At 36.4% G+C, this 26,150-nt stretch overlaps 1 protein-coding gene across 5 annotated transcripts; it reads right to left on the reverse strand.

The window, feature by feature from the left end:
* Positions 1 to 1,369: 1,369 nt before the first annotated feature.
* LOC128859122 (vinculin) lies at positions 1,370 to 24,911 on the reverse strand. Of its 5 annotated transcripts, none has more exons than XM_054095867.1 (7): positions 24,812 to 24,911; positions 16,068 to 16,305; positions 2,584 to 4,653; positions 2,385 to 2,502; positions 2,184 to 2,314; positions 1,703 to 2,101; positions 1,370 to 1,621 (listed from the first exon to the last, which is right to left on the reverse strand). In XM_054095867.1, the coding sequence occupies exons 2-7, from the start codon at positions 16,122 to 16,124 to the stop codon at positions 1,514 to 1,516; spliced, it is 2,883 nt and encodes a 960-aa protein (XP_053951842.1). In that variant the 5' UTR covers positions 16,125 to 16,305; positions 24,812 to 24,911; the 3' UTR covers positions 1,370 to 1,513. The 5 variants fall into 5 exon arrangements, with proteins under 5 accessions (XP_053951842.1, XP_053951841.1, XP_053951840.1 ...); XM_054095866.1 differs by lacking the exon at positions 24,812 to 24,911 and adding an exon at positions 24,710 to 24,762; XM_054095865.1 differs by lacking the exon at positions 24,812 to 24,911 and adding an exon at positions 24,338 to 24,702.
* Positions 24,912 to 26,150: the final 1,239 nt, after the last annotated feature.

Here is a 26,150-nt window from a genome sequence, read left to right on the forward strand (position 1 = left end):
ATGAGGACGGATGTCCTTATAGCTTCCAGCTGGTATGAAGCGAGCCGCAGCAGCTGTGAGCACCTTGCGGAATGCGCGTTCGCCCACGCGCACATCAGTGGGGATGGGAAGAGCGGCGAAGGTGTCCTCGGTGAATTCCGTGAAGCCGGCATTCCCATGGCAGCCGGTTCTACGTTACCGGAATGACTCGGGTTTTTCCCGACCAAGGGCTGCCGCCCCAGTACACTGGTCCTGTCTAGTGTATATCGCGGCCGCCGTAGTCGAATGGGTTGGTGCGTGACTACCATTCGGAATTCACAGAGAGAACGTAGTTTCGAATCTCGGTGAAGCACCAAATTAAGAAAAACATTTTTCTAATAGCGGTCGCCCCTCGGCAGGCAATGGCAAACCTTCGAGTGTACTTCTGTCATGAAAAAAGCTCCTCATAAAAATATCTTCCGTTCGGAGTCGGTTTAAAACTGTAGGTCCCTCCATTTGTGGAACAACATCAAGACGCACACCACAAATAGGAGGAGGAGCTCGGCTAAACACCCAAAAAAGGGTGTACGCGCCAATTAAAAAAAAAAAAAAAAAGCCACACTACTGTTTTGTGCTCTCCATTTCCTATTGGCCAATGGTTTTTACGCGAACACCAAGTGTGGAAAACAAATATTTGGCTGTCGAATATTTTGTGGTTATTACGGCATAAAAATTGTGGAATATTGTGTTTTGACGCGGTGCATATTTTTGCGTGTACACATCTATAGTATATAATTGTGTGTGTTCGATGCATTTGAAATGTATGCGATGCATGCATCGAACTGTGAAAATTGACACAGCAAAATACAATCAGAAATTAACAAATAAATTGAAGTATGCGGCTAAATATTTGAAAGTCAAAGCAAATAAATGAATTTTTCCGGTGTTAGCAATTGAAAATTGATTTTTGCGGTCGAATCAAACAGTTCGTATAAAACATAAACATCTTGTAAGATAATCATTGCATACCTTGAGGCACTCCGCACTTATTGAAACCTTATATATACATACATACGCTGCGAAAAAGTGTTTCATTACCAGTTGATAAACGGTAGACCGTAAACGAATTAATAACCTTGAAAAGTAGTTTTTAGATTTTCATATTCATTTATATTCAACTATTGTACTTATGCCCTTTAATAAATAATCGACTAAAACATTATTTACGTTTTTTTATACAAAAACCATTATTTAACATTTTTATTCCTTTTTTATTTATTTTCTGTTTTTAAATTTAATTTAGTAAAAAAATTTGCTTGATTATATACTTGAAGACTCAATAATTTCCAGTAAATCGGTTAGCACACTAAAAGCGTAGAAAACAAGTAGCAATTTTGGTAAATCGTTGTAATTTTGTAAATTAAAAAATTAGGTTATATTTTTAAAATTAAATTTTTTTATACTAGTACATCTCAAAAGTGGTGGCATTTTATCAATGTTAATAAATGTTTGGGCACTTAAAGGCATAGACATCCACTGGGCGGCCACTGACCGCCTAGTATTGGTACCACGGCTGACGACGCACCCATTGCAGACGATTGCTGGTTTGATCCGAACGGATTTTGATGCTGGCGCCCTCCGCCGCGCGCACTGTTTCTTTGACCTGCGAAAAAAAATCATCAATCAAAGTTATATATAATATATGGAGTAAGGGAAATGAGGGCACGCTTTTGGCTTCACTTACACTCTGCATCAGATTCTGTGCGTTGCCCACCAACATCTCTGTCGCCTCGCGATCCTCATCCGAGCCTTGCGCACCCAACATAGTCGCCTTGACTGTCGACAAAATCTTCAGCTGCGTACCAATGGTAGGTATACGCTCGCACACCTGCAGCAAATTGGTACGTATGCGTCGATCTGTGCACTGACGTGCGAGTTCTTTCGCCAGACGTGTCACGTCCTCGGACGCTTCGGCGATCTTTTTGGCGGTGGCAATCAATTCACGTTTGCTGCCCCGCGAATCAGATAGTACCAGCTCGCTGAGACGTGCCATAAGTATGGCCATACGTTTGGCGGCAGCAATGATTTCATTGTCCTTCGACGACCATTGGCGTACTTCTTGATGAAGGCCGCGCGCGGCAATCTACGTGACAGGATAAAAATAGCGGAAGAGGTTAGGTTCTGTGTCATTAATTGCTTGTTCAGTGGCAATGCGCAGTACTCACCAAAATTGGTTGGTTGGCATGTGGCATTGTGCGGAATACGCCCTCGTCCTCGTCATCGGTCTCTGGCGGTGGTGGGCGCGCGGGCACTAGCCCTTCGCGTGGCAATGGAGGACGTGGTGGGGCGCGCTCGGCTGTGGGGAACAAACATTTTTAAATAAAAATGATTAATGTTGTAAACTTTGGTTAGACGTCTATACGCACCATTTTGATTGGAGATATGTAGTGCGCTGAGTTCCGGTATCGGTGGTGGTAGTGAGGTGGGCAGTGGTGGTGGCGATGGCGCAATAGCAGAGCGCACTTCGCGCACATCACCCAGTAGCTGCAAAGCAGTTAATAAGAATTACCATTACACACACATAACTATTGAAATCAACCCCCGTTTGTGCGCTCCCTCACTTACCCGCTGGAATGATGACTTCCACGCCTGCGCTGCGGCTGGATCATTGATGTTTGTCGCCACGCGCTTCGCATCGCCCACCATCGCGGGCAGCGAGCTCTCTAGTCTGTTTGCAGCCGCATTCAGCTTTTGCGTAAATACTGGATCTTCCGAGTTGTCCGCTTCCTGCTTAGCCACAAGCAGCACGCGATTGATCAAGCGCGCTATATTCGATGTATTGTCCACCATTTTCTGCGGCTGCTTAGCTATAATTGCATCCTCACACAACTTCGCATACATTTGCATGTGTTCTTCGGAGGTTTTGATAAACTCGCTCGGATCGGTGGCTTGATCGCAGAGTGTACGCATGCGCAGTACAGTGTCGGCGTATTGTTGTTTCAAGTTTTGTAAATGCTCGTCAGCTGCCTTGCTGGCGGGATAGTTCATGCGTATGCGGCCGGCGTTGACGAGTTGTGGCGTCATAGAGTCCACTTGCGACGCCGAGGAGAGTAGAATTTCGGCAATCTTTTTGTTCCCGCAAGCGCCCCCCGCGGCCACCATGCGCGACGTCTTTGAGGCGCGATCGCTGAAAGCTTGTAAATTGTTCGATTTCTGGTTGAAGTTTTGTTCACGGCCCGGTGTACCCTCGGGCAGCATAACCGCCTCAGTGAACTGCTTCAGTGGCGTGCTGACGTCCATGAAGTCCTGCACGATGCGATTGACCAATGCATTCTGTACGGCAGCCTTCAGCTCGTGCAGTTTGTGTGTCAACTGCTTTGCAGCCTCCTTAGCGGCAGGTGTATTGCCCGCCGCCTGGCGCTTGAGGCGCTCCACCTCATCACAGAGTTGCATGATTTCCGCCTTTTGATGACCCGGGCAACCTTCGGCGACTTTGCGTCCCTCCTCAACGATTAAATTGATAGCACGTTCACCCAAGCCACCATCGTTGATCTCTGGATGCTGCAGCCATTTAACGGCCTGCTCCAGGCGGCCCTGTATTGTGTGCGCGGTTTGTTGCAAACCCGCCTTGTCAACACCTACGACCGCGTTGCGTACCAGCGATTGCAAATCGCCGAGCTTCCCGCGTATTGCGCGCGCCAATGACTCGGCCTGTGGTGAGGTGCCTTTGCCATCCTGACGCAGTTCGCACAAACTGTTCGTCATAGCGGCGATCTCGTCAACCATGCGTCTGATGGGATACGCGTCTTGCGGCAAACACCGCTCTGAGATTTCATTCGCATTGTCGATTATCTGGCGCAGTGCCTTTTCGCCAACGCCCCCCTTCAGTGCGTACGGATTCGATAGCCAATCGTTGGCCAGCTCAGACTTATTATTGATGGCATTGCTGAGTTTCTTCAGCACCGTCAGATTATCCAATTCGCTGGTATCCTCGTCATAGGTTGTCAACTGTAGAACGCGTATAATCTCCTGTATTTCATCGCTCATGCGCGATGCCAAGTAATTGCGATTCTCGGCTGCCTCTTCCGCACCCTTTCCCTGTTGCTCGACAATGTGTATGTAAACTTTCATGCTGCAAATGAGTATAGGAGCCAATATTTTGACTTGCTCCAAGCAGCGCACCAAAATCTCGCTATGCACCTGATGTGTCAGCTCCTTTTCACGTGCGCCCACTTCACGTGACACCTTGCTTAGGCATGGTGAGAGGTCCTTGAGGAATTGCACCAAATCTTCCATGGTATTTATCACTTCGGCAATAGCCAAATAATCGAGCACCCTTTTACACTCCTGTATAATCTTGCGTACCTCAGACTCGTCGAAGCAGAGCAGCAGCGAGGAGGTGCCTTGCAGTATACCGCGACTTCCTTCAATCAGTTTTTTACGCGCAGGTCCCGAATAGGGATCGGCTCGTAACATATCGGAAGCCTCCTCCAGCAACTGCGAGGCAGTCTCGACGCGCTGCAACGATGCGGGCATCTCCTGCTTCAGGATCTTATCGTCCGAACTGTTAATGGTCTCGCGACCCACCTTAACGAGATTGGCCACAGCTGCCGATACAACTTGTACCGGACGGCTGAGATCGGGCATAGCATTGCCATCTTCGGCTTCTTCGTGGAGGATGACGAGACGGGAGACCTGAGTGGTGGAGAAGAGAGTAAAAAAAAGAAAATACAAATCAAGCAGTGCGAAAAGTAGTCATTAAAAACATAAGCTAGGAAATTTAAATATAATATATATAAAAAAATAATTTATTTAAAAACAGTTCTTCTTTCCTCCTCTTACGCAACTTGGAGTTCATATTAATTAACATTTGGTGCTTTTGAATTATTAATTTGTATACCTTTACTTTTAATTTTGACTACTTGCTTTTCACTTCACGAAATTTGCGCAAAAATTATAAATTTTTCAATTTTTCAGTGGAGGCATTTGAAGGTTCCCCACATGACCACCTCTATACCAGTACATATATACCCATTTAAACCTACTCAACTAACACGTCCCTTCTTATCGTCCGAGATAATTCCTTTAATTCCTGAGATAGTTCCGAATTAAGTCGTTGATCCCGGTTAACGCCACCGTCTGTCCAGCCTATTACATTTAATACATTCAATAAGAAGGTGAACAAACAAATAAAGCTACAACAATATCACTTTGACATTGAAACCACCAAATCGCAAGAAAACAAAAACAAATCTGCTGCTCTAGTAATAACAGCCTTGGTAATAATTTTCCGTTCTGCACTGACACAAATCAGCACGAACAATCAACAGCCTACAGGTTGTTATACTTACGTAAGAAAAGTATAAAATATATGAAAAATCTGGCGCATTGCCGAATGAGTAAATCTCATCTATGACAGATCACTCTGGCAAATAAAACAGTTGTTTTTTTAAGTAAATTTATATGTTTTACAATGCGATACATGAATATATACCTAGGAACAAAAACAAAAGTATATATATTCTACATTTATGTATTATACAAGAATATGTATGTAGTTATATGGGCTGACAACTGACGCGAAACGTAGTGGGTGTTCATGAAAAGTATCCGTCCAATTTATGAACAAAAAAATCGCTCATACTCGGACTAGTCAATGGTTCGAAAGGCCCAAAGAAAAGCTGAATAGTAAAATTGTGAAAATTAATAAAAACAACTGATTGACGAAAAAAATACAGAAACCAAGTAATTTATGAAACTCATTAAATTGTAAAAATAGTAAAAATAGTAAAATAAATAAAAAGGCCAGCAAGAATTACAAAGTTTGACGAGGCAGTGTTTACTTACATACATACATATCTACTTATTGTATTTGTTTTTTACTTCATGTCCATTATTTCGTGTCATTTGATAAATGTATGTATATATAATATTAATTTAATTTTAAAATTTAATTTATGGTTTTTAAATCAAATTAACTATGCTTTGAGCTTGCAAATATTATATTATTTTTGCCATTGACATAATTTCTGTTTTATTAAAATTTATTGAAGTCCGTGTGCGTATATACACACATGCATATATATACAGTGAGTCACAGTCAAAGTGAGCCACCAGTTCCTAGAAGATATATCGCACCCTAAATACAAAAGGGGCCACAACTCAAAATTTTCCACACTCGAGCTTGACTTGTTTACAGTAGCACAGAAAACAAACTATGTGACATATCACGCTGAAATTTGCCATGTAAGCTTATAACAGTCCTACCAAAAAACAAAAAATTTATTTTTGCCATATGTCATCCGCGGACCGTTTTATTGATAACGTCTCGTTCATATTTGAGCAGAAGTACATTTTGAGTTGTGATCATTTTGAATTTAGGGTGCGATATGTTTAAATAACTTTTGTAATTACTTCCACACATCCTTTTTTCTCAACTTTATAAAGTGAGTGCGCTTGCGTAATCTAATGTATTTTTTCTGTTTGCTTGCTGCCGAAGTAAGAGTAATAACGAACAACTTAAACGATTGACCAAATTTACGTGACACTCAAAGTGAGCCACCTAATATTGTTTCTGTTAAAATAGCGGGATATCTAATTTTGGATATTCATTTTTGCTTGCATCTTATTCTCAGTGCTTTAGTTGCTTATTATCAAGCGGGTAATAAAGATGGGTCGACAAACAATTGTTGAAATAAGGCAGCTAATAATTGATCTTTACCAAAAAGGAAAATCCCAAAGTAATAATGCGGAATATGTAAAACTACTTTACTAGAGGAGGAACCGTAGCAAATAAGCAGAAGAAGGGGGAAAAAAGCGTTTTGCAGATAGGGACGAGGCGTTTAATGTCCGGGAAATCAAGAAAAATCCTCCCCTTAGTGCTCCGAAATTGACGAAGGCGGTTGAGGAGCAATTAAATATCCACGTTAATCCCGAAACTGTACGAAGAGTTCTAAGAAAGCATTTATTTTTTAGGTTTTATTTACAGACGAAAGTAAATTTAACTTATTTGGCTCTGACGGCAAGAGGATGGTATAGCGTCAAAAAAACTCTGAGTTTCAGCAGAAAAACCTCACTCCCAGTATTAAGCATGGCGGAGGCTTCGTCATTGTTTTGGGGCTGCATGGCAGGTGGTGGAACTGGAAATCTTCAACATATTCCACACATAATGGATAAATACGTTTATATAGACATTTTAAAGCAAAATTTTAAGCCAAGTATCGAAAAACTAGGAATCGAAGGCGACTTTTATTTTTACCAGGACAATGATCCCAAACACAAATAGTTTGTTGTGCGGGAATATCTATTATATAATTGCCGCCACGTATTGGAAGTACCATCGCAGTCTCCAGATATAAATATTATTGAAAACTTACGGCTCCGTCTTGACCAAAACCTACGGAAACATAGCATTTCGTCGAAACAAAACCTTTTAGATGCCTTACAAGACGAGTGGCGTACAATTCCTTCCACATATACCTGCAATTTATTAGAATCAATGCCCAGACGTCTACAAGCCGTTATTTCCGCCAATGGTGGCGGATTAAGTATTAATTTGTTATTTAAGTTTATTTGAGTTAAGGTGGCTCACTTTCACTGTGAGATAAATTTGTGGATTATTTTAGTTTTTGTTCATTTTTTGTAATAAACAAAGGAAGTCCTTCATGTACGTCATGGGTTTTTAAAGCTTAATATTCAAACAATAAAAGCACATAAAAATGTTTGCCAATCTGTAGTGTGGCTTACTTTGACTGTGACTCACTGTATGTATGTATATATATATAAATAAATATACCTATATATTTTTTTTGTTTATACATACATATATATTTAATACATTCATTCGCATGCATATAAATATTTGCGGAATAGGTTGAGGTACTTCGTGAGATTTTATGTAAACTTTTCAATTAAAAATTGAAAATATTAATATGTATGCAAGTTACTTACAAGGTTGATATGCAGAGTACTTAACTGATTGTTGAGCATGTGTTTCAAATTGATTTATTAAAAACACGTACTTGCCACAAGGGTGTGTAGCGAAATTGTGTTGATTCAAGGGTGGAAAATGCAGGAGTGTACAAATACTTTCATGATTGAAAATGAATAAAAAATTTGTACTAAAAAGTACAATGCCGCGCAAAAATAGGCAAACCGACGTCGAAAGTAAAGTGTGATCAATTTAGAAGAATCGGGGGTCGAGATTTTTCACATATGTAGTATTGGAATCGTTGGATAATAGTCATGCAAGATTCGATTGAGGATCCCCATAGCTGAATGCCATACGTCCAGACCGGTTTAAGAATTTGATTATATAGCAGTCGTTTGTTGTTCTTTGACAGAATAGAGTGTCTGCCAATAAGATAAAGAAGATTTTTTGTTTTTAATTCCAGCTCTTCACGCTTTTTCTTGACATGCGCCTTCCAACGCATTTTAGCATCAAAGGTTATTCCAAGATATTTTGCCTGGTTGACCTACGGTATATTTATGCTGTTTATGTAGACTGGCCTGTAAATTGTTTTTTTCAGGCCGAATACAATGTGCACTGATTTGGAATTATTTAGTTTGATACGCAATTTTTTTGCCCATGCTTCAATAGAATTCACCGCTGATTGAAATTTCGTCGTTGTAGTCTCGATTAATTCTCCAACTGCTAGGATAGCCGTGTCATCTGCAAATGTTGCGGTAACGTGTTGCTCGTGAACCGGTAAGTCATGCGTATACAAAAGGTATATAGGCCTAGGATGCTTCCTTGAGGTACCCCCGTGCTTGCTTTTTGTATTAGGCGTTGTCAAGTCTGACACGAAAGTATCTGCCATAAAGGTAGGAAGAAAGGATTTTGCTATAATTCCTGGGCAAAATCAATTTTAATTTGTGGACTAAGCCCGTATGCCAAACTTTGTCAAACGCCTGCGAGACGTCAAGGAACATCGCGGCGCAAACTTTATTTTCCTCTATCGCCTACTCTATGGTTCTAACAACCCTGTGAACTTAGTCGATTGTAGAGTGATTTTTTCGAAAGCCAAATTGATGCGTTGCAATAACTCTCTTGTTTTCTATAATCGGCAATATTCGAGTCAGTGATTGGGCAATATTTTTTATTTTTGTGTAGAACTATTCATGCCATTTATTTTTAAAGATAGTCCCTTTCAAATATTGACAGCAATTGCGTCATAATTCGGTCAACCGTAAACACCAATTTTGAATGACTCGTTGGAGGATTTCGGTCGGTATCTCGTAAATAACTTTAGTAATGTTGGCTTCCAATGCCTGAATCGAAGCTGGTTTGTCCACTAAGAATTTATAGACTCTACATACTCCCACAAATAAATGTCCTAAGGTGATATCACACGCTGTTGGTGGCTAATCCGTTGGTTCGAGACGAAAAATAAATTTCTTACTGAAACGACGACGCAGTAAATTCATTGTTTCAGGGGCTGTATGGAAAGTAGAGCCGTATTGTTGGAACCAAATGTTGTGGAGATCACGGGCCTCACTTCTGGCATCAAAAAGTCGTCAAATGTCATCAAATGTCTGTTCTTAAATGGGTTTGGGTTGCTCCTCAGCCTAAATATGGGAATTTTGCTTATTGTTGCAGCCATTAAACCAAACGAGGGCCTCATCGCCAAACAACATAAGTTGGCCTGAGCGCGCAATGAACACTTTTCACAGAGCGTCGATTTTCGTAATGCAATTATTTTATTTTACATTTTTAAAATTTGTATTCATGCTTTCTACTATATTATATTTTATTTTAACTTATTGTATCTAATTTTATTTTTTTTTAACATTATCCAATTATATTAGATTTTTTATTTTATTATATTTTTTAATTTAATTTATGCTATTTTTATTTTACTTTATTTTATTTTATTTTATTTTATTTTATTTTATTCTATTTTATTCTGTTGTTGTTGCCATTGAATAGCCATCTATTAAAAACATGCTTGCAATCTACTGCGGGTAAATCCATTTAGATTCCACCTTCAGGCATTTACTTTTTATGAAATGCTTGCAGCAATAAAATTAGAATGGTTTTCAAAGGAAAAAACCATCTACACAAAAAATTTCTTTAGAAATACTTAAATAATTGATCAAATTATGCCCGCAGCTATATACATATATATGGCAAGCTAATCGATTCATGAAGTTTCAGGATTTTTGGATTTTTGTCTTTTCAAATTTTTATTTTATGTTTTTGTTTTCATTTACCCAACGCGCTACATTTAAGCAACCTTAAAAGGCAACAAACAGATTCTAAAGTGTTAAAGAACTCACAATAGTAACGGCTAAAAACCGGTTAATTAAAAAACGAATAGCTATAATTGGTAAAAATCGCGGAAATCGCGATTATCGCGTTATATGGACGCCACCATCATACAGACAGATCAGGTTTGAATGCTCTCGGCACCGATCTATCGATCTGCCGACCAAACGATCGACCTTTTTTGGCGGTCACAGTTATTTGACCTACGCGCATATTTTCCCACCTGAACTTACTATAAACGGCCACCGCTCAGGTGGGCGGGCATCGTATGCGGCGTGAAAACGATAAAAATTAAATGAAGCGAAGTGAATGAATGCGACAGGTTTTTGTTTTGGTAGACATTTATGGGGAGTATGAGTTGCCTTTTATGCTATTTTTATGTTTCTAACGCAAATTTACACTTACTTTCTTGCATATAACTTTTGTATTGTACAGTTTAGCGATCAATGGTTTGGAACTCATTGCGTAGGCGCCAGCTGTTGACATTTGAAAAGCCAAACAGTAGAGTAAGAATAATATAAATAAGTAAAAATGTAATGGATTTAGATTTTTATGAAACAGATGTTTACTGTCAAACCGCAAAAGTCACTTTTTTTGACATGTTGATGGGTTCTGAATATTTTTTGCTTTGAAAAGCTCTGCGCAGCCAAAAATAATAATCAGCATTGACAAGAACGGCAAAGTACAAAGCAAGAAGTAGGGGAAAAGTAATTACCCCAAATTGCGTATTACGCTACCGTTGGCTGCTGTATCAACTGGCACATCTGGTCTAAGTTTCACATTCGCTTGGGCATTGACCATCCGCAAATGGCTAAAATTTCTAAGCATTTTCTAGATATTCTTCTTTTACTACTCATTTATTGGTTAAAAATCGCTTTGCGCAAGCATATAAAAATAGCACAACAGACATGTCTGAAAGTATGTGCAGATATCGAAATGTTCAACATGTATAAAGAATTATTATACTCGTATTGTATTATATTTGGCAATCGCTACAAGCTCTTCTGGTGATACTCTCTCGCGAATGCCGTTTGCCGAAAAATGTAAACAAAACGCCAGAGTGGTTACTGCCGCCACACAAGTGCCGCAAACAAGTGGGTCTCGTTCGAAAGAATTATATACATATACTCGTATATGTATGTATGTACAAGAAGTGTTCAGGTACCGAGTTAGCAAGCCAGCTAAATTTTTTTAATTGTTTCAATTAGCTTTCAACGAAATATTCAACACTGAGATTCATTGGAAGTGTAAAAAATATTTTTTATAACTTTTTTTAATACATCCCAATTAAAGCGGCAGTTGGATTGCTAAAAGCAAGTTTGCTTTGCAAAAAAAATAAACAAAGTAAAAAAGAATCTAATAGCCCAGACAGCCGGTGACGTTAATCGGCATTAACGACCTAATTCTGAATTATCGCAGGAATTAAGTGCAACTAATGCGGATTGACAACTAGACTTAATTCTCACAATTTAAGCGGATTTGGGAAATTTTCGATGGCAACATTCCCGAAAAATGACAGTTAATATCTATTGTGAATGAAAAATAATGAATATTTTAAAGAAAAGAACAAAAACGACTGAAAGCAGTCATTGCAGCATTAAATTTTTGGAAGACAATGATGAGCACAACAGGAGTAAGTATTTTAAGGCATTTCAGTTTTATTTTTATTTTTTTATTCCAATTTCAGATGGTAATCAGAAAGAAACGTTCAACCTTTGTTTTTTGGTATCAGTAAAAAAAGTTAAATCTTTTCCCGACAGCCATTTCTTTAATTTGGCGAACAAATAGTGGTCGGAGGGATCCGAGTGAGCCTAGTCTGGATAATAGGTTCAAGTCTCTGTACATGAACATCAAATAATATAAAAGGTTTTTACTAATAGCGGCAGCCCCTCCGCAGGTAATGACAAACCTCCAAGTGTATTTCTGCCATAAAAAAGCTTCTCATAAAAACCATTTGCCGTTCGGAATCGACTTAAAGCTGTAGGTCTTTCCGTTTGTGGAACACCTAACAGAAGTGTACGCGCCAATTTTTTATTATTTAATTTATTTTAAATTACTGAAATAGCGCTTTTCCTGTATTTTGAAAATAACTGTTATATAAAAGGTGGACACATTTAATGCCTGATTTTACTAATTTTCAATTGCATAGATACATGCATATACAGGCTTTACTGAATCGATTTCTCTCTCGTTAGTCTAAATATTTTAATATATATGTACATATACGCAGGGTGGCACAAAATTAATCGCTCTATCGGAGGATTCATAACAATCACATTTTTTATTATGAATCTCCATCTATCTGCCGTTATGCGCACAAAGTTATAATACCGTTGAAAATAAGTGCGTTTGGGTATAAACAACCAACAACATAAATTACGCGCTTATTGTTGAAAATTTCATTCAATTAATCCAACTCAATTGCCAGCTGGAAAATAATTTCCATGTGACCGACTAGGTAATCTAATATGTGTGAGTAAGATAAATAAAAATGTATGCCATAGTGTGGCTATTATTTGTTTGGCAATTGCGATACAGTGTTTTCGATGACATTAAAAAGGAAATATTGCAAAACATTTACAACAAAATAAAATAAATTTAAACACAATAAATTAATTCTTAAAGAGGAGTAAATAAATTGAAATGAATAAAAAGGAAAAAAGGATATTAGGGGATATTAATTAAAATAAAAATAATTGCAAATAAACAAGTGATAAATAAATAAAGAAGAGTGAAATAAATGGGAGCGACGACGAGCAAATCACAGTCAGGGCCAAGCAAGGATGTCCCCAAGGGGGTGTTCTTTCTCCGCTGCTGTGGTGCTTCGTCGTAGACTCCCTATTAGCGGAGATGCAGGAACTCGGCTTTCACGTCCAAGCATATGCGGACGACGTCTGTGCGCTAACATCGGATAAATCCTTAAGGAGGCTTTGCACGAAAGTGCAGAGTATCCTTGACAAAATCGATGATTGGTGCATGAGACAAGGTCTTTCCGTTAATCCGAACAAAACAACCATAGTCTTGTTTACGAGAAAACGGAAATTGGATGGACTCAGTCTTCCAACACTGAAAGGTGTGACACTTGGTCTTTCCAACGAAGTTAAATATCTAGGAGTAATCTTGGATAAGAAGCTGACCTGGGAGACACACGTTTCACTGAAGGTGAATCGTGCATTGAAGATTTTTCAGCAATGCCGTAGAGCCTTTGGCAAAACTTGGGGTCTGAAACCTGCTGTGGTCCTATGGATATACACGGCACTTATCAGACCAATCATCACTTACGCTTCTGTGGTCTGGTGGCGACGGAGCATGGTTAAGTCCACAATCCGGGAACTATACAGGCTGCAAAGAAGTGTATGTTTATGCATCACGGGTGCCATGAGTACAACCTCTGGTGATGCCCTAAATGCTATGCTTAATTTGCTCCCCCTGGATCTTAAGATACAACAGGAAGTAATAAAAGCAATGTGTAGACTCCATAAATATGGTTTCTGGCACGAAGATGGAACTTCGGGACACAGAGAAATCTTTAAGTTGCTGTCGGAGCAGTATCCACTGTTTTTGGCACCTAAAGATGACCTGATACCCACAGTTTCGTTCGGAAGGAAATTTGATGTCAGATTTCCATTGCGTGAGCAATGGAGCAATCCAGAATGCATGCAGGGAGGTTTGACGGATATTTTCTTTACCGATGGGTCCAAGACTGAAATAGGGTCTGGAGCCGGATGGTACTTAAACGATAGTAATAAGTATCACTATGCTATGGGGGGAATGGCAACTGTTTTTCAAACAGAAGTTTTTGCCATCCTAAAAGTAGCCGAATGGATAATCGAGAGGAGATGGAGCGGGAAACAGATTGGAGTCTTCAGTGACAGTCAGGCTGCATTGAAGGCCCTGGAGAACGCGAAGCAAACCTCGAAGATTGTTCAAGAATGTAAGAAGAAGCTTAATTCTGTCGCAAGACAAAACAGGCTTGTACTTATATGGGTTCCGGGACACTCCGGTGTTCAAGGAAACGAAATTGCCGACGAATTGGCCAACCGTGGATCAGCGGTGCCCCCACAAGGGCCAGAGCCAATAATCGGAATCAGTCCCGCAGGAATCAAGAACTGGATCAACGACTATGTAGGCAATCTACATAAAGAGCGATGGTCCGGTCTAGAACGCTGCAGAACTGCAAAGTGTTTTGTGACAAGTCCGAACAGAAAACTGTCAAACTTTCTACTAAAACTTAGAAGGAAAGACATTCGGTTGATGGTCGGCATCATTACAGGACACAACCCATGGGGTCAGCATATGACCACCATTGGAATCATCGAGGACCCGGTATGCCTGTCCTGCTTGGAGGAGGCGGATAGCACTGAGCACTTTCTCTGTGAGTGTCCTGCCTTTGCTAGAGCGCGACTACGGGTATTGGGTTCCGATGTCATGGGAATGAGTAATATTCGTTCTCTAAAACTGGAGGATATTTACAGATTCGCCAAAGAATCTGGAAAATTCTCACAGGACTAACTATCTCTATCTCTGTCTCTATTCTTTCCTATCTCTTTCTCTGATACTTTTCTCCCTCCCTCCTTAACTATCTACCCCCTTTCCAGAGCTTTAAATACAATGGGCTTTTTAGCCTGAGTGTTTTAGGAGCCACCAAATCTCCTGGTGCTCCTTGGCTCGACCTCTTCAAATTCAAATTCATTCAGAGTGAAATAAAATAAATTTTAGATAAATAAATAAAGAAGAGTGAAATAAAATAAATTTAAATAAATAATAATAAATACATTTTGCTTCTCTCGAAAGCTTGTAAAGAAGATGGGCGCAAAGAATGTATGCGTCGCCGTATGTAATTGGCTATGAATGTGCCCGAATGGGTGGATGAAGTAAAGGGTAGTTTTTAGCTGTATGGGAACTATAGACATCGATAACTATGGTTTGGCAGCTGAGAATGGCAAAACGTGTTGACATTTCCGTTCAGTAAGGCTTGACAGCCATCATGAATCGTTAAACGCCAGAACAACGCTTTCAAATTGTGGAAATTTATTTATAAAAAAAAAAATCTGTTCGCGAAGTTCATAGAGCACTGGTGGCATTATCGGTCCTTATTTCTTTCGAAATGAGGAAAGAGCTGCCGGTGAATCGTGAGCGCTATCGAGCCATGATGACTGCATTTTTGTTTCGAAAAATTAATCAGCTAAATATCGACGTCATTTGGTTCCAACAAGACGCGCCACTTATATATTTATATATATTATATTTTTTTATATTACTTAATTCCATTTAATATCTGATAATACTTTATTTCATTTCTTTATTTTTTTTTAATTTTTTCCTTTTATTTATTTTTCTTTAATTACCATCTCTATACCAGATTATAGTAAAAAAAACATTCCAACAATATTTCTGTTTTGTATTACCCTTTTAAGTTCTCAAGCTCTTAGAAAAACACCCGATACTATACAAAAACTTCGCTTGAATGTGTTTCTTTTCTCAGTTTTAAAAGATTTGTTCAAACGAACTTTTCAATTCGCCTGACAAGCATCTCCGTTCCCATGAAATAAAAGACTCTTTGCGCAACAGTGAACTCCAACTTGAAAAGTTGACTTGGTGTGAGCCAATCAACCATATGCACGCATTTCTGAGCTTTTCACCCAATTTTTACTACAGGGTTTGATCGTCCTACAGGTAGTAAACTGGCTGTTCCTAGAAAGTAGAAACCCAATTGAGGTAAAAAGCATAAATAATATAATCGTTCTCGTATAACCAAACTTGAACTCAAAGTAGTTTAATGAAATAATCAATAAAGTAAATAATTAAATTATTTTTAAATAAATTTCTTTTTCCGACTTACCTGTTGAGCAACAGGATCTAAAATGCTCTCGATGGTTTTTGTATGAAAAACGGGCATTTTCTTTCAATTTAGTTTCACAACCCAACAATGAAACTCTGGGACTTATTTGTTTTATTCAGCAACGATGATTGAAAATATATTTCCGAATTTCCGCTTATTTTTGTCACTCTTAAATCTTTGCACTTTAATATAATATTATTTTTGTTTTTATTGCTTTGTGTTATGAATATATTTTGCGCTAAGTAAATAAAAGAAAAAAATTGGAAAACAGAAAAAATAAGTTGATTTGTATTATAGTTCTTTTTTTGTATTTGTTTGTTATATTGTATTTTTTCAATATCTTTCTTGCTAAATAAATAATAAAAAAATTAAAAAATTGGAAAACAGAAAAAAATAGTTTGGCAATCTACAGAATCCCTTAATTTGTATCATAGTTCCATTTTTGTATTTGATGTTTTCGATTTTTTTGATTGCTCCTGTTTTCACTTCTGCAGAAAATTTTGTTGGATAAATTAGGTACGCGTTTTTCGCCCAACCATTAAAATTTTTGAATTGTTCATGCATTTTTGTTTTTTGAGTTCTTTTTTTACTTTTGTTGCAAAAATGCTTTTTGCTGTTATCGCTGCTGTTTTACAAGTTCAGCAGAAAAATATTTTTCTGCTTTTCTAGCCATTTCTGTTCCATTAAAATTATATTTTATCGTTTCAAGTATGTGATTTAAACTAAACATAAATTTCGGAGGTTTATTTAATAAAAAAAATTTGAATTATTTTTCGGCACATTTCATTTATAATTTATAATCTATAGAATATTAGAAATACAAATTAAATGAACATTTAATATTTAAATTTAAATATTATGTAATAAAAAAGTTACATTATATAATATAAATATTTAATTTGTGTTCCTAAATTAAAGCTTTTTTTCTTTTTGGTTATTTTTCATTGGCATGAACTAGTAATTTTTTCGTTCTCAGTGAGCGTTTATGATTCACTAAAGCTACAAGTTTTCGTTTTTAGCTGGAAATCATATTTTAGCGTGAAATCCTGTATATGCATTAACTAAGAAGATATTTATTATTAAAATTCTAGTTAGTTTGTGAAATGCTTTTTACAAATTTCATACAATTTTTTCATATGTATTTTTAAATGCCTTTATTTGTCATATTTTAAATTTGAATTTTTTGCTTTTCCATTTTTTGAATTTATATTGACGTTTTTATGTCCGAATGCCAGTTTCATTAAATTTTTAATGCAGCTGTAACTCAAATGTAAATTTTTAAATTTATTTCATTTTTACACTTGTTTGCTTCTCGATTGTTTTCGCTTCTTTTCTTTCAATGAATTTCTGTCTTAATAAAATTGCTCTGTGGCTTCACTCCGTCATCTGCTTGTTTTTACATGCACTGCTACCTGTCTGCCTCCGCACAGCGGCCGGATCAATAATGTTATTCAAAAATTGTTGCCCAAGAATTTAATTATTACTTTTGGGTTTCTTTGCTTCACGAAATATTTACGAATATTATGTCATGCAGTCCGAACTTTTGCTGAGATGAAAAAACAAATCGTTCAACGAACGTAAGTGTGTGTGTGCGTAGAGGGGAAACAATTCTCAAATAAAAAATTCAATGAACCACTTTAATATGCATATATTGTTTAATTATATAGTTTTTTATTCGGTTTTTTGTTGTTCGCAACAATTTTTTTTTGTAATTGTATTTAATTTAATTTAATTTTTTTTTTAATTTTATTTTATACTTATTTTTTTACTTTCTGATCTTTTATTTTATTTACTATGTTTATGATTTCATTTATTTAAATTTTCTTTTTTTTTCAGTTTATTATACTTAATTTTTTTTTAATACTTAATTTTTTAAAAAGCATTTTCTTTTATTTAATTTAACTTTATTTTCCTTTACTTAATTTCATTTTATTCTTTATTTTATTTTTTATTTCATCTCTTATTTTATTTAATTTATTTTTTATTACTTATTTTTTTTCATCTCTTTTATTATTTTATTTTCCTTTATTTTTAATTTTATTCCTTCGTTAAAGTCCGTTCCCAATACCTATTTGCCTATTTTCTTCGTGCACCTCACCACAACTACTCACTTCAGTTCATTTGCCGTTCAGCCATAGCGTGATTGCTTTCACTGAATGCGTCGATGATTCAACTGAATCATCAGAATCAGACGGATTCACGATCCAAAACAGCACACACAACTACCTTTACAACAATACTCCCACCTATGTAACACCCGCCCTTTGACGGTCCCTCACAATCTATGCAGTCAGCCTTTGTTTTCAATTTTCTTTCCGACAACATTGTCGCTGTGCTGACACCCTCGCTGTGATTTTATAGAACCATACGTGTCACGTGACGTCATTTTGAGACGAAAATCCACAAATCGAAATGACTTTAACGCAACGTAATAAGGCGCCACCACCCTCGCTTCAACAAAATGTATTTGATTCTATTAAGTGATTAGAGCGACGTTAAAAATAAAGCAACTTATAGAATTTAGGAGGCTCGCGAACACATGCACACACAGATGATGTACAAATGTGCTAAAATATTGTACATATATATCACAAATGTGTGTATGTATTTGTGTGCTTGTTTATCTTCTTGCACTGCATGAAATCGAAAGCGAAAGTAAAAATAGGCGCAGCTTTTGTTTAGACTACCAGCTGATATGTGTCGAAGCGCAACAACAATCTAGGCGCCAAACCCAAGCAATATGTGGCAAAAGAAAGAAGTATTAGAAATATTGGTGAAAAAGTAAACTAATAAATGGAAAAAAATGCTGCCAACAAAAGTGAAAATTTATTAGGAAACTGTTACGTGGCGATTGATTTTCTACTCACACGGTGGTGTGTTGCCCTTCTCCACTTCCTTTTATAACATATACTAATAATATTGAATTCTTTTTAATTCCATCTACAACTTTATAATTTTGTATTTATGCAAGCTTGTAATTTTTGCGGTCACACCGCAATGTCTATCACTAATGATTGACATTTTTGCGGCAACTGATTGGGCATTTTTTTTCTTTGAATAAATATGATATTTACATATATGTAAATATGTACGTGCGTTTGCCGTTTAAGTAGATATCGAGACCCACAAATCAAAATATTGAATGGGGAAGCCATATTTGGAGGTGTGTTTGTATTAAAAGCAAATAATCGCAAAAACACAAAACGCTAATTTATGGCATACAAATTTTGCGTATGAAGGCGCAGTGCTGACATTCTAATGCGAACAGTGGGCAGTTAAGCAAAACAGGGGCTATACAATCATAATAAAAAGAGTGAAAATTATGTGTTGAACAATGAGTAACTATTAAAGGAAAGTTTGGAGTTTATAGTCGGAAAATGTATTCTGAAAGTTAAAACTTCGCACTCTTGGTAGAGTATTCGTGACATATGTAGCGGATATAGAGCAGCTAAAACTAACTAAGCATTGCTCGTTTATCCAAGCTATAGAATGGTTTAAAAACGAACTTATAGTGTGGGATAAGACCCAGTGGTATCACAATCGATATACGAAAAGTCTAAGCGGGTCATTACAACAGCCACCCTAACTACCTAAGATTTAATAGTTAAATTATTAAAAATTTAAAATTAAACATTCAAAGCCCAAAAATTACGAGTACGAGTTAAAAATCGAATATAAATGAAAAAAATTAAAATTTAAGCGTTTAAATTAAAAACTACGATTAATAATTTAATAGTTATTAAATTTAAAAAATGTTAATTAAATTAAAATGTGAACATATTAAGTCCGAAAACTCCATTAAAAGTTATATTAAATATTTAAAAATGAAATATCAAATAATTAATTAAAAGGAAATTTAAAAAAATGTGAAGTCCACAAATTTTATATTTACATATTGATATTTTTATTCCAAAATTACGCTTAAAATTTCAAAACCTAATAATAAGATTGGTAAAAATTAAATTCAAAAAATAATTAAATTAAAAAAGTTAAATTAAAGCTTTTAAAATATAAAAACTGCGAATAAAATTTAATAATTAAACAATTAAAAATAATATAATACAATATAAAAATTGTAAGCCTGAAAATGGCCTTCAAAATTAAAATTGGTCTAAAAAAATTCAATGAAACTTAATTTTTGTTTCATTTGAACAAGTAAAGCTAAATATTACACTTCATTCACACATTTAATAACTAAATGAAAATAAATTTGAATTTAAGAATTTTTTTGTTTAACCTTTATTTATTCCTTGATTTTATACTCTTTTAGATGACATTTTTGATTTGACATTGATGAAATTAGAGTACATTCTTTGACTAAACTTTCACTTGTTTTATTCAAAAATTAAGATTAGGATTAAATACTTAAAATTTAGTAATTAACTTATTAAAGATTTAGGTCTAAAACTCAAAAAATTTTGAAATTGCCAAATAAATTAATACAAATACAATTTAATATTTTAAAGTTGAAAATTTGCGAATAAAAATTCCAAAATCTAATAATTAAGTTAATATAATAAAAACTTAATTTTAAGAAACTAAACTAAAAAACAATTAAAAAATTACAAATAAAACCTAAAAATGTAATAAATAATCCATCATCCTATCGCGACGTTGCTTATCTCATCTACCACTTTTTCCAACCGGTGACGGATCACTGAACTAAACTGTACTTCCAATCTTTCAAAGAAGTTTTATCATCACCAAACTGACCTTTGAACTCCACAGTAAATGACTTTTACATGCATTTATCACCCCTCTTTTCGCCTCACTGTTATTTGAAAACACTCATCCCCGCTGGCATTGATAAACGTATAGGGGCGGCGCTGTCATTTGTTTACATTCTGTTTAGACAATATTTGTTTTTATTTTATGGCCTGTTTTGTTGGCTGCTTAATTTTGTGTTGTTGCCTATTTTTTATGCATACAAGTTTTTAATGTTTCCTTTATTTTTCGTTTAGTAATTGCGAATGGTAATGCTGAAAACACTTGGGCACTTTGCGAAACTGACAGATGACTAAGCTTCTTGGAAAAGCCGCGTTATTTTAGCGTTGAAAATAAACTCATATTCAGTCTATGTTAAAATAATGTCTGAGTATGTCTATGTTACACGCCTGTGTATGCGTGTATTCGTGTGTGAGTATGTGTATTTATTTAGTTACTTGTTTTAAGTAAATGTAATAATTATGTTACATTAAAGTCCTACTGTACCTTATCTGTGTACTTTGTGAGAAAAAAGTATAAGATAAAAGTGATAGTAAACATTGAGATATACCGTTGGCTTTGTTTCCCAGCGGCAGAGGAAATATGTATGTGTATGTAAGCATGAGATATTTTTGATAAATAGGCTAGCACGACATAATAAGTTTTTTATGCAAATGTACAAACCCGGGTTTTAATAATATACGCAATGTGAAATAATTTTTTGTTTTCAACCTGCTGTTAATTTATGTTTATAAATGTCGTCATAATGCAGCGAATTCGCTTACTGTGTCTATTTTGATTTTAGAAATGTTAAAGTCGCTAAATGTTATAAAAGGGTATTAATAGAATTCTCACAAAGTTCGCAGCTCAATTCTCCAAAGTCGCACTCTTCGCCAAGTGAGCGAAATATATCAATCAAAAGTTCAATGCGGAAGCGGATGTCATCTAAATTTTAACAATAATCTTGTGAATACTTTTAAACAAAACTATGCCTACGCTTCTTCTACCCTACTTACGCTCCGCTCTGTACTGCAATAAACTACAGACAAGGATTCAGTCACCAAGTCACTAGTCGGGAATGCGAAATGTTGATAAGAGGACAGTCAAGGCCGCTACTTATAAAGGGATAGACGGGTTTCTAATAAAGTCCTTAACATCAAGGTAGTCAACAGGAATAGGAGACCCACAATGGCGGACGTACTACTGTAGAAACTCACTCACAAAAGTGTGAATGCCACCTTTTCAACCACCCGTTATAATTACACCCCCAATTCTATTTTTCGCAATGAATCGCCACCCTGCTATGTAAGTGGGTCACTAATAAACTGAAACGGAGGCATCCATTTGTATCCTACAACAAAGAGCTGAACGAAGTTTATTGCAAACCAGCATACAGATTTTTAAGACTATCTTATGTTAATATTGCCCTCGGAGATCACCTAGCACACAGCGCCGTGACTGAACTGAAGCTCTCATGGGACATATGGGATGACCTTATAAATATTCCCCGATGGAGAGTATACAGAAGATGGCGAAATCCGCGAGCCGCTAACCTGCTCTCAGTGAGTTCGACAGAATCAGCTGGCTTGCTGACGTAATAATTGGATATTTTTATTAATTTATTGCTGTATTGTTTCTCATTTTTATTGCTATTCATATGCGAATTTCCAATACTAGTGGTTCAAGCCGCTATTGATGGTTTCTTCTTCTTGGCAAGTTTCTGCATGCAGTTGTCATTCCTTGAACTTGTTAATATTGTATTTATTGTTTTTTATGTAACTGTAATTTTGTTGTGCGGTCGCCGCAGCCGAATGAGCTGGTGCGTGATTACCATTCAGAATTCACAGATAGAGCGTTGGTTCGAATCTCGGTGAAACACCAAAATTAAGAAAAACATTTTTAAAATAGCGGTCGCCTCTCGACAGGCAATGGCAAACCTCCGAATGTATTTCTGCCATGAAAAAGCTCTTCATAAAAATATCTGCCGTTGGGAGTCGGCTTCAAACTGTAGGTCCCCCCATTTGTGGAACAACATCAAGACGCACACCACAAATAGGAGGAGGAGCTTGGGCAAACACCTAAAAAGGATGTACGCGCAAATTGTATATATATATATAAAATTTTGTAGTTTTTTCATCAGCAAATGTACATCTATTTATTTTATTTATTTATTTAGTCTAACACAACAACCATAGGATATATTTCAGTGTTCGATACGAATATAATATAATTTTTTTAGAACTTTTTGGCCTTTAACTTCGGCTTCTAAAAAAGCAAGTTCCCTTTAAGTGCACATGAAGGCAAATTTATTAGAATTCTTTCATACACATTTTCACATCTGTAGATATGTAGGACCAATGCGCTAGCCTCAAGTGCCCATCAGTATATTTGTTGGGATTCAAAGTAAAGTAAAATTACTTATTATTTGTATTTATGTATGTAAAATGCACAAGTTTTGGCTCTGTTCAGTTGCCCACATCTGCATGTAACAGTATGTAGATTTCTTCTCCTCTACAATCTTGCATTGTTATTAAAAGTCAACTTATAACTTTCACATAACTGAAACTTTCTGTAAGCCTTACAGGAGCTTTAAAAACACTCCAACCACTTAACATCCAATCACTTTACGTTGGTCGATGATCTTCCTACGTCGCGGCCCCAAAAACCTTAACGTGATCTGCATACTGTAATTTTAAAAGTAATTGGCACATACATACTTATATATTATATATTTAGAGCACCTTCCGCCCCTCTTTGCTCACTACTGCTCACAGTCCACGATTGGCGCAAACAAAAGCAGCAGACGAAAAATAAAACATCTCAACTAAAGAAATTGCATGAAAAAATGGGGAAAAAGTGAGAGAAAGAGTGCGCAAAAAGATTAAAAAACCTAAAAGAGATAAGCAAGAGCGAGCGCGAGCGCGAGTGCGAGAACGTGAGAGTAGTAGTGCTACTGTGAACGCAAAACACATGCTGAGTTCTATAAAGCAAGCTATTGTATAGTTATATGCGGGCGATAAAAAGGTGTAATGGGCACATTTTTAGTATTCAATTTATTTCGTTTTTTTTTGTTTGTTTTGAATTTTTGGTTATTTCATTAGCGCACTGTGACTCATTTGCTTGCTTGACTCAATGCAAGTAGTAAAGTTAGATTTTAGCTGCTCAAGTGATGATGGAATGGCTGCAAGTGAAAAGTTCACAGGCTGAATGAAGGCGGGAGGCGGCTTGCTTAACAGTGACTAACTAGCGGCAGGGAGCACAATTTGACATGATCGAATTCTAATGCACACACACACGTACACACAACACATGATCGCAGTCACACACGTACACTTAGGTGTGCATAGGTAGAGATTATATTTATATGGAAATTTTTGGTGGTATAGACACAAGATTTCTGAATTTTCACTTTCGGTAGCTGGTAGTCGGTAGGTTTACGCTTAGGGGACGCTATTTTTAGAATTATGCTTTGAAGCATATTTGGATTGGTTGTTTCATGTATATTTTATAAGATCTTTCATGTGTTTTCCTAATATAATATTTTTATTTTGGGCTTATGTGCTTACACGTCAGTTGCTATTTTTAGTTAAAATTTATGATTTCTTTTATTTAATTTATAATGTATTTTTGCTTTTGTAGTTTATCATTTTCATTTGTATGTATCTTGTATGTATGTATGTCTTCTGCCTAACTAGCATAGCAAGAATTTAAACACGTTCACATTCGCTTAGGAGCAATAACGGCAAAACTTTTGTAACGTTTTATTTAATTAAACTTAATTGATTTCTTTTTTATTTTGTTCAGATTTCGTTTGCTTTAATTTCACATTGCTTTTTTTTCTTCTACCCCGCTCTAACTCTCAATAAATTCTGCTTGCTTCATTAACCACAATCCGCGCAATATCTCGTCACTTGCGTACAACACAAATATACACTTACTCGCCCAAGCGCTCCAGTCAAACTAACTACTCGGCGTGCACATTTCATTTCATTTCAATACAATTCAATTTCAATATATTTGCTTTTTTCGTTATTCTTTACCTTTTCTCGCTGTATTCTCCCCCTATCGGTTTGCCGGCTTTTGGGTCAGAGCGGTTAGTTGGTGGGTGTACGGCGGATGGCTGACTGAGTGGCAAGCAATAAGCCAATTGAATAAAATGTCTTTAAGCTAACTCTCTGCTGTTTATGTTTGTCGCAGTCGATAAGTGAGCGCGCGCAAAAGAGTGTAGTCACTCGAATTTTCCACCTTCTTGCCTTTTGTTGATGCTTGTGCCTCTATTTTTTTTTTGTATTAATTTAATTTTCTTATTCATAAGCAACTGTTGCGTGCGTTGATCTTTAATTGAAAGAGAGCATAAAGTAATGAGAGACCAACTACTTATTCCCCACTCAATAATTGATAGCTTTTAATACTGCAGATGACCAGTGTATAGGTACATGTGTGTAAATGTATATTTACAGTACTTTTACATATTTATGTGACTTGGATTGTACTGTTGCAGTTTTATACATACAAACATATGGTTTTAAGGTAATATGATAAAAAATCAAACCAAAAGCTATACGAAGGAATATTTTTGACGTGATAACGTCTTATAATTCGATTTAACAGGCTGCACGCACGAAAAAATGTGTCGTTACCTTGCTCATTAGTGTTACCTTGCTCATATGTCGTTACCTTGCTCATTGCATTGAATGAACTGCACGCGAAAGCGCGGAACGAACGACAAAGCAGACAAAGCAAACGAACGGCAACGTTCGACATCTTGCTCTCTCCTACTTAAGTGAGCGTATATATGTATGTATATGCGCATATGTACATATATAAATTCACGTATTTGTATTTGCATATGCCTTCTTATTGATTATTATTAATTTGATACACTTGAAGAATTTAAAATAAAACCAAGTTTGTTAATAATACCTGTTGTTTTAATGTTATTATTATTATTATATATGAAGGAAAAAATGTATGGTAATATTTACCATATACCTTATAAGATATGTTGTATACTAATATATGTATATAAACATGCATATACATATACAATTTCGCGCAATTTTCAAAAAGAACAAATCTATATGTAAAGATGCATACAAGTCATATGGACATATCAAATATACGAATCTATGTATTCCGTACGCAAGCAAATGTAAGCTAATGTGCTTGAACTGCAAGCGAGAGCACGGAACGAACGACAAAGAGCACAATCGGCCCCCGCGTTCGGCAACGTTCGACATCTGGCTCTGTCCTACTTGAGTGAGCATATATATGTATGTATATGCGCATTTGTATATAAATTCACATACTTGTATTTGCTTATGCCTTCTTGCTGTGTGCATGGTAATGAACCATTTCTTTGTTGAGAATAGGACGATG

Source organism: Anastrepha ludens, chromosome 3, assembly GCF_028408465.1.
Source record: "Anastrepha ludens isolate Willacy chromosome 3, idAnaLude1.1, whole genome shotgun sequence".
Classification (NCBI taxonomy): Eukaryota; Metazoa; Arthropoda; class Insecta; order Diptera; family Tephritidae; genus Anastrepha; species Anastrepha ludens.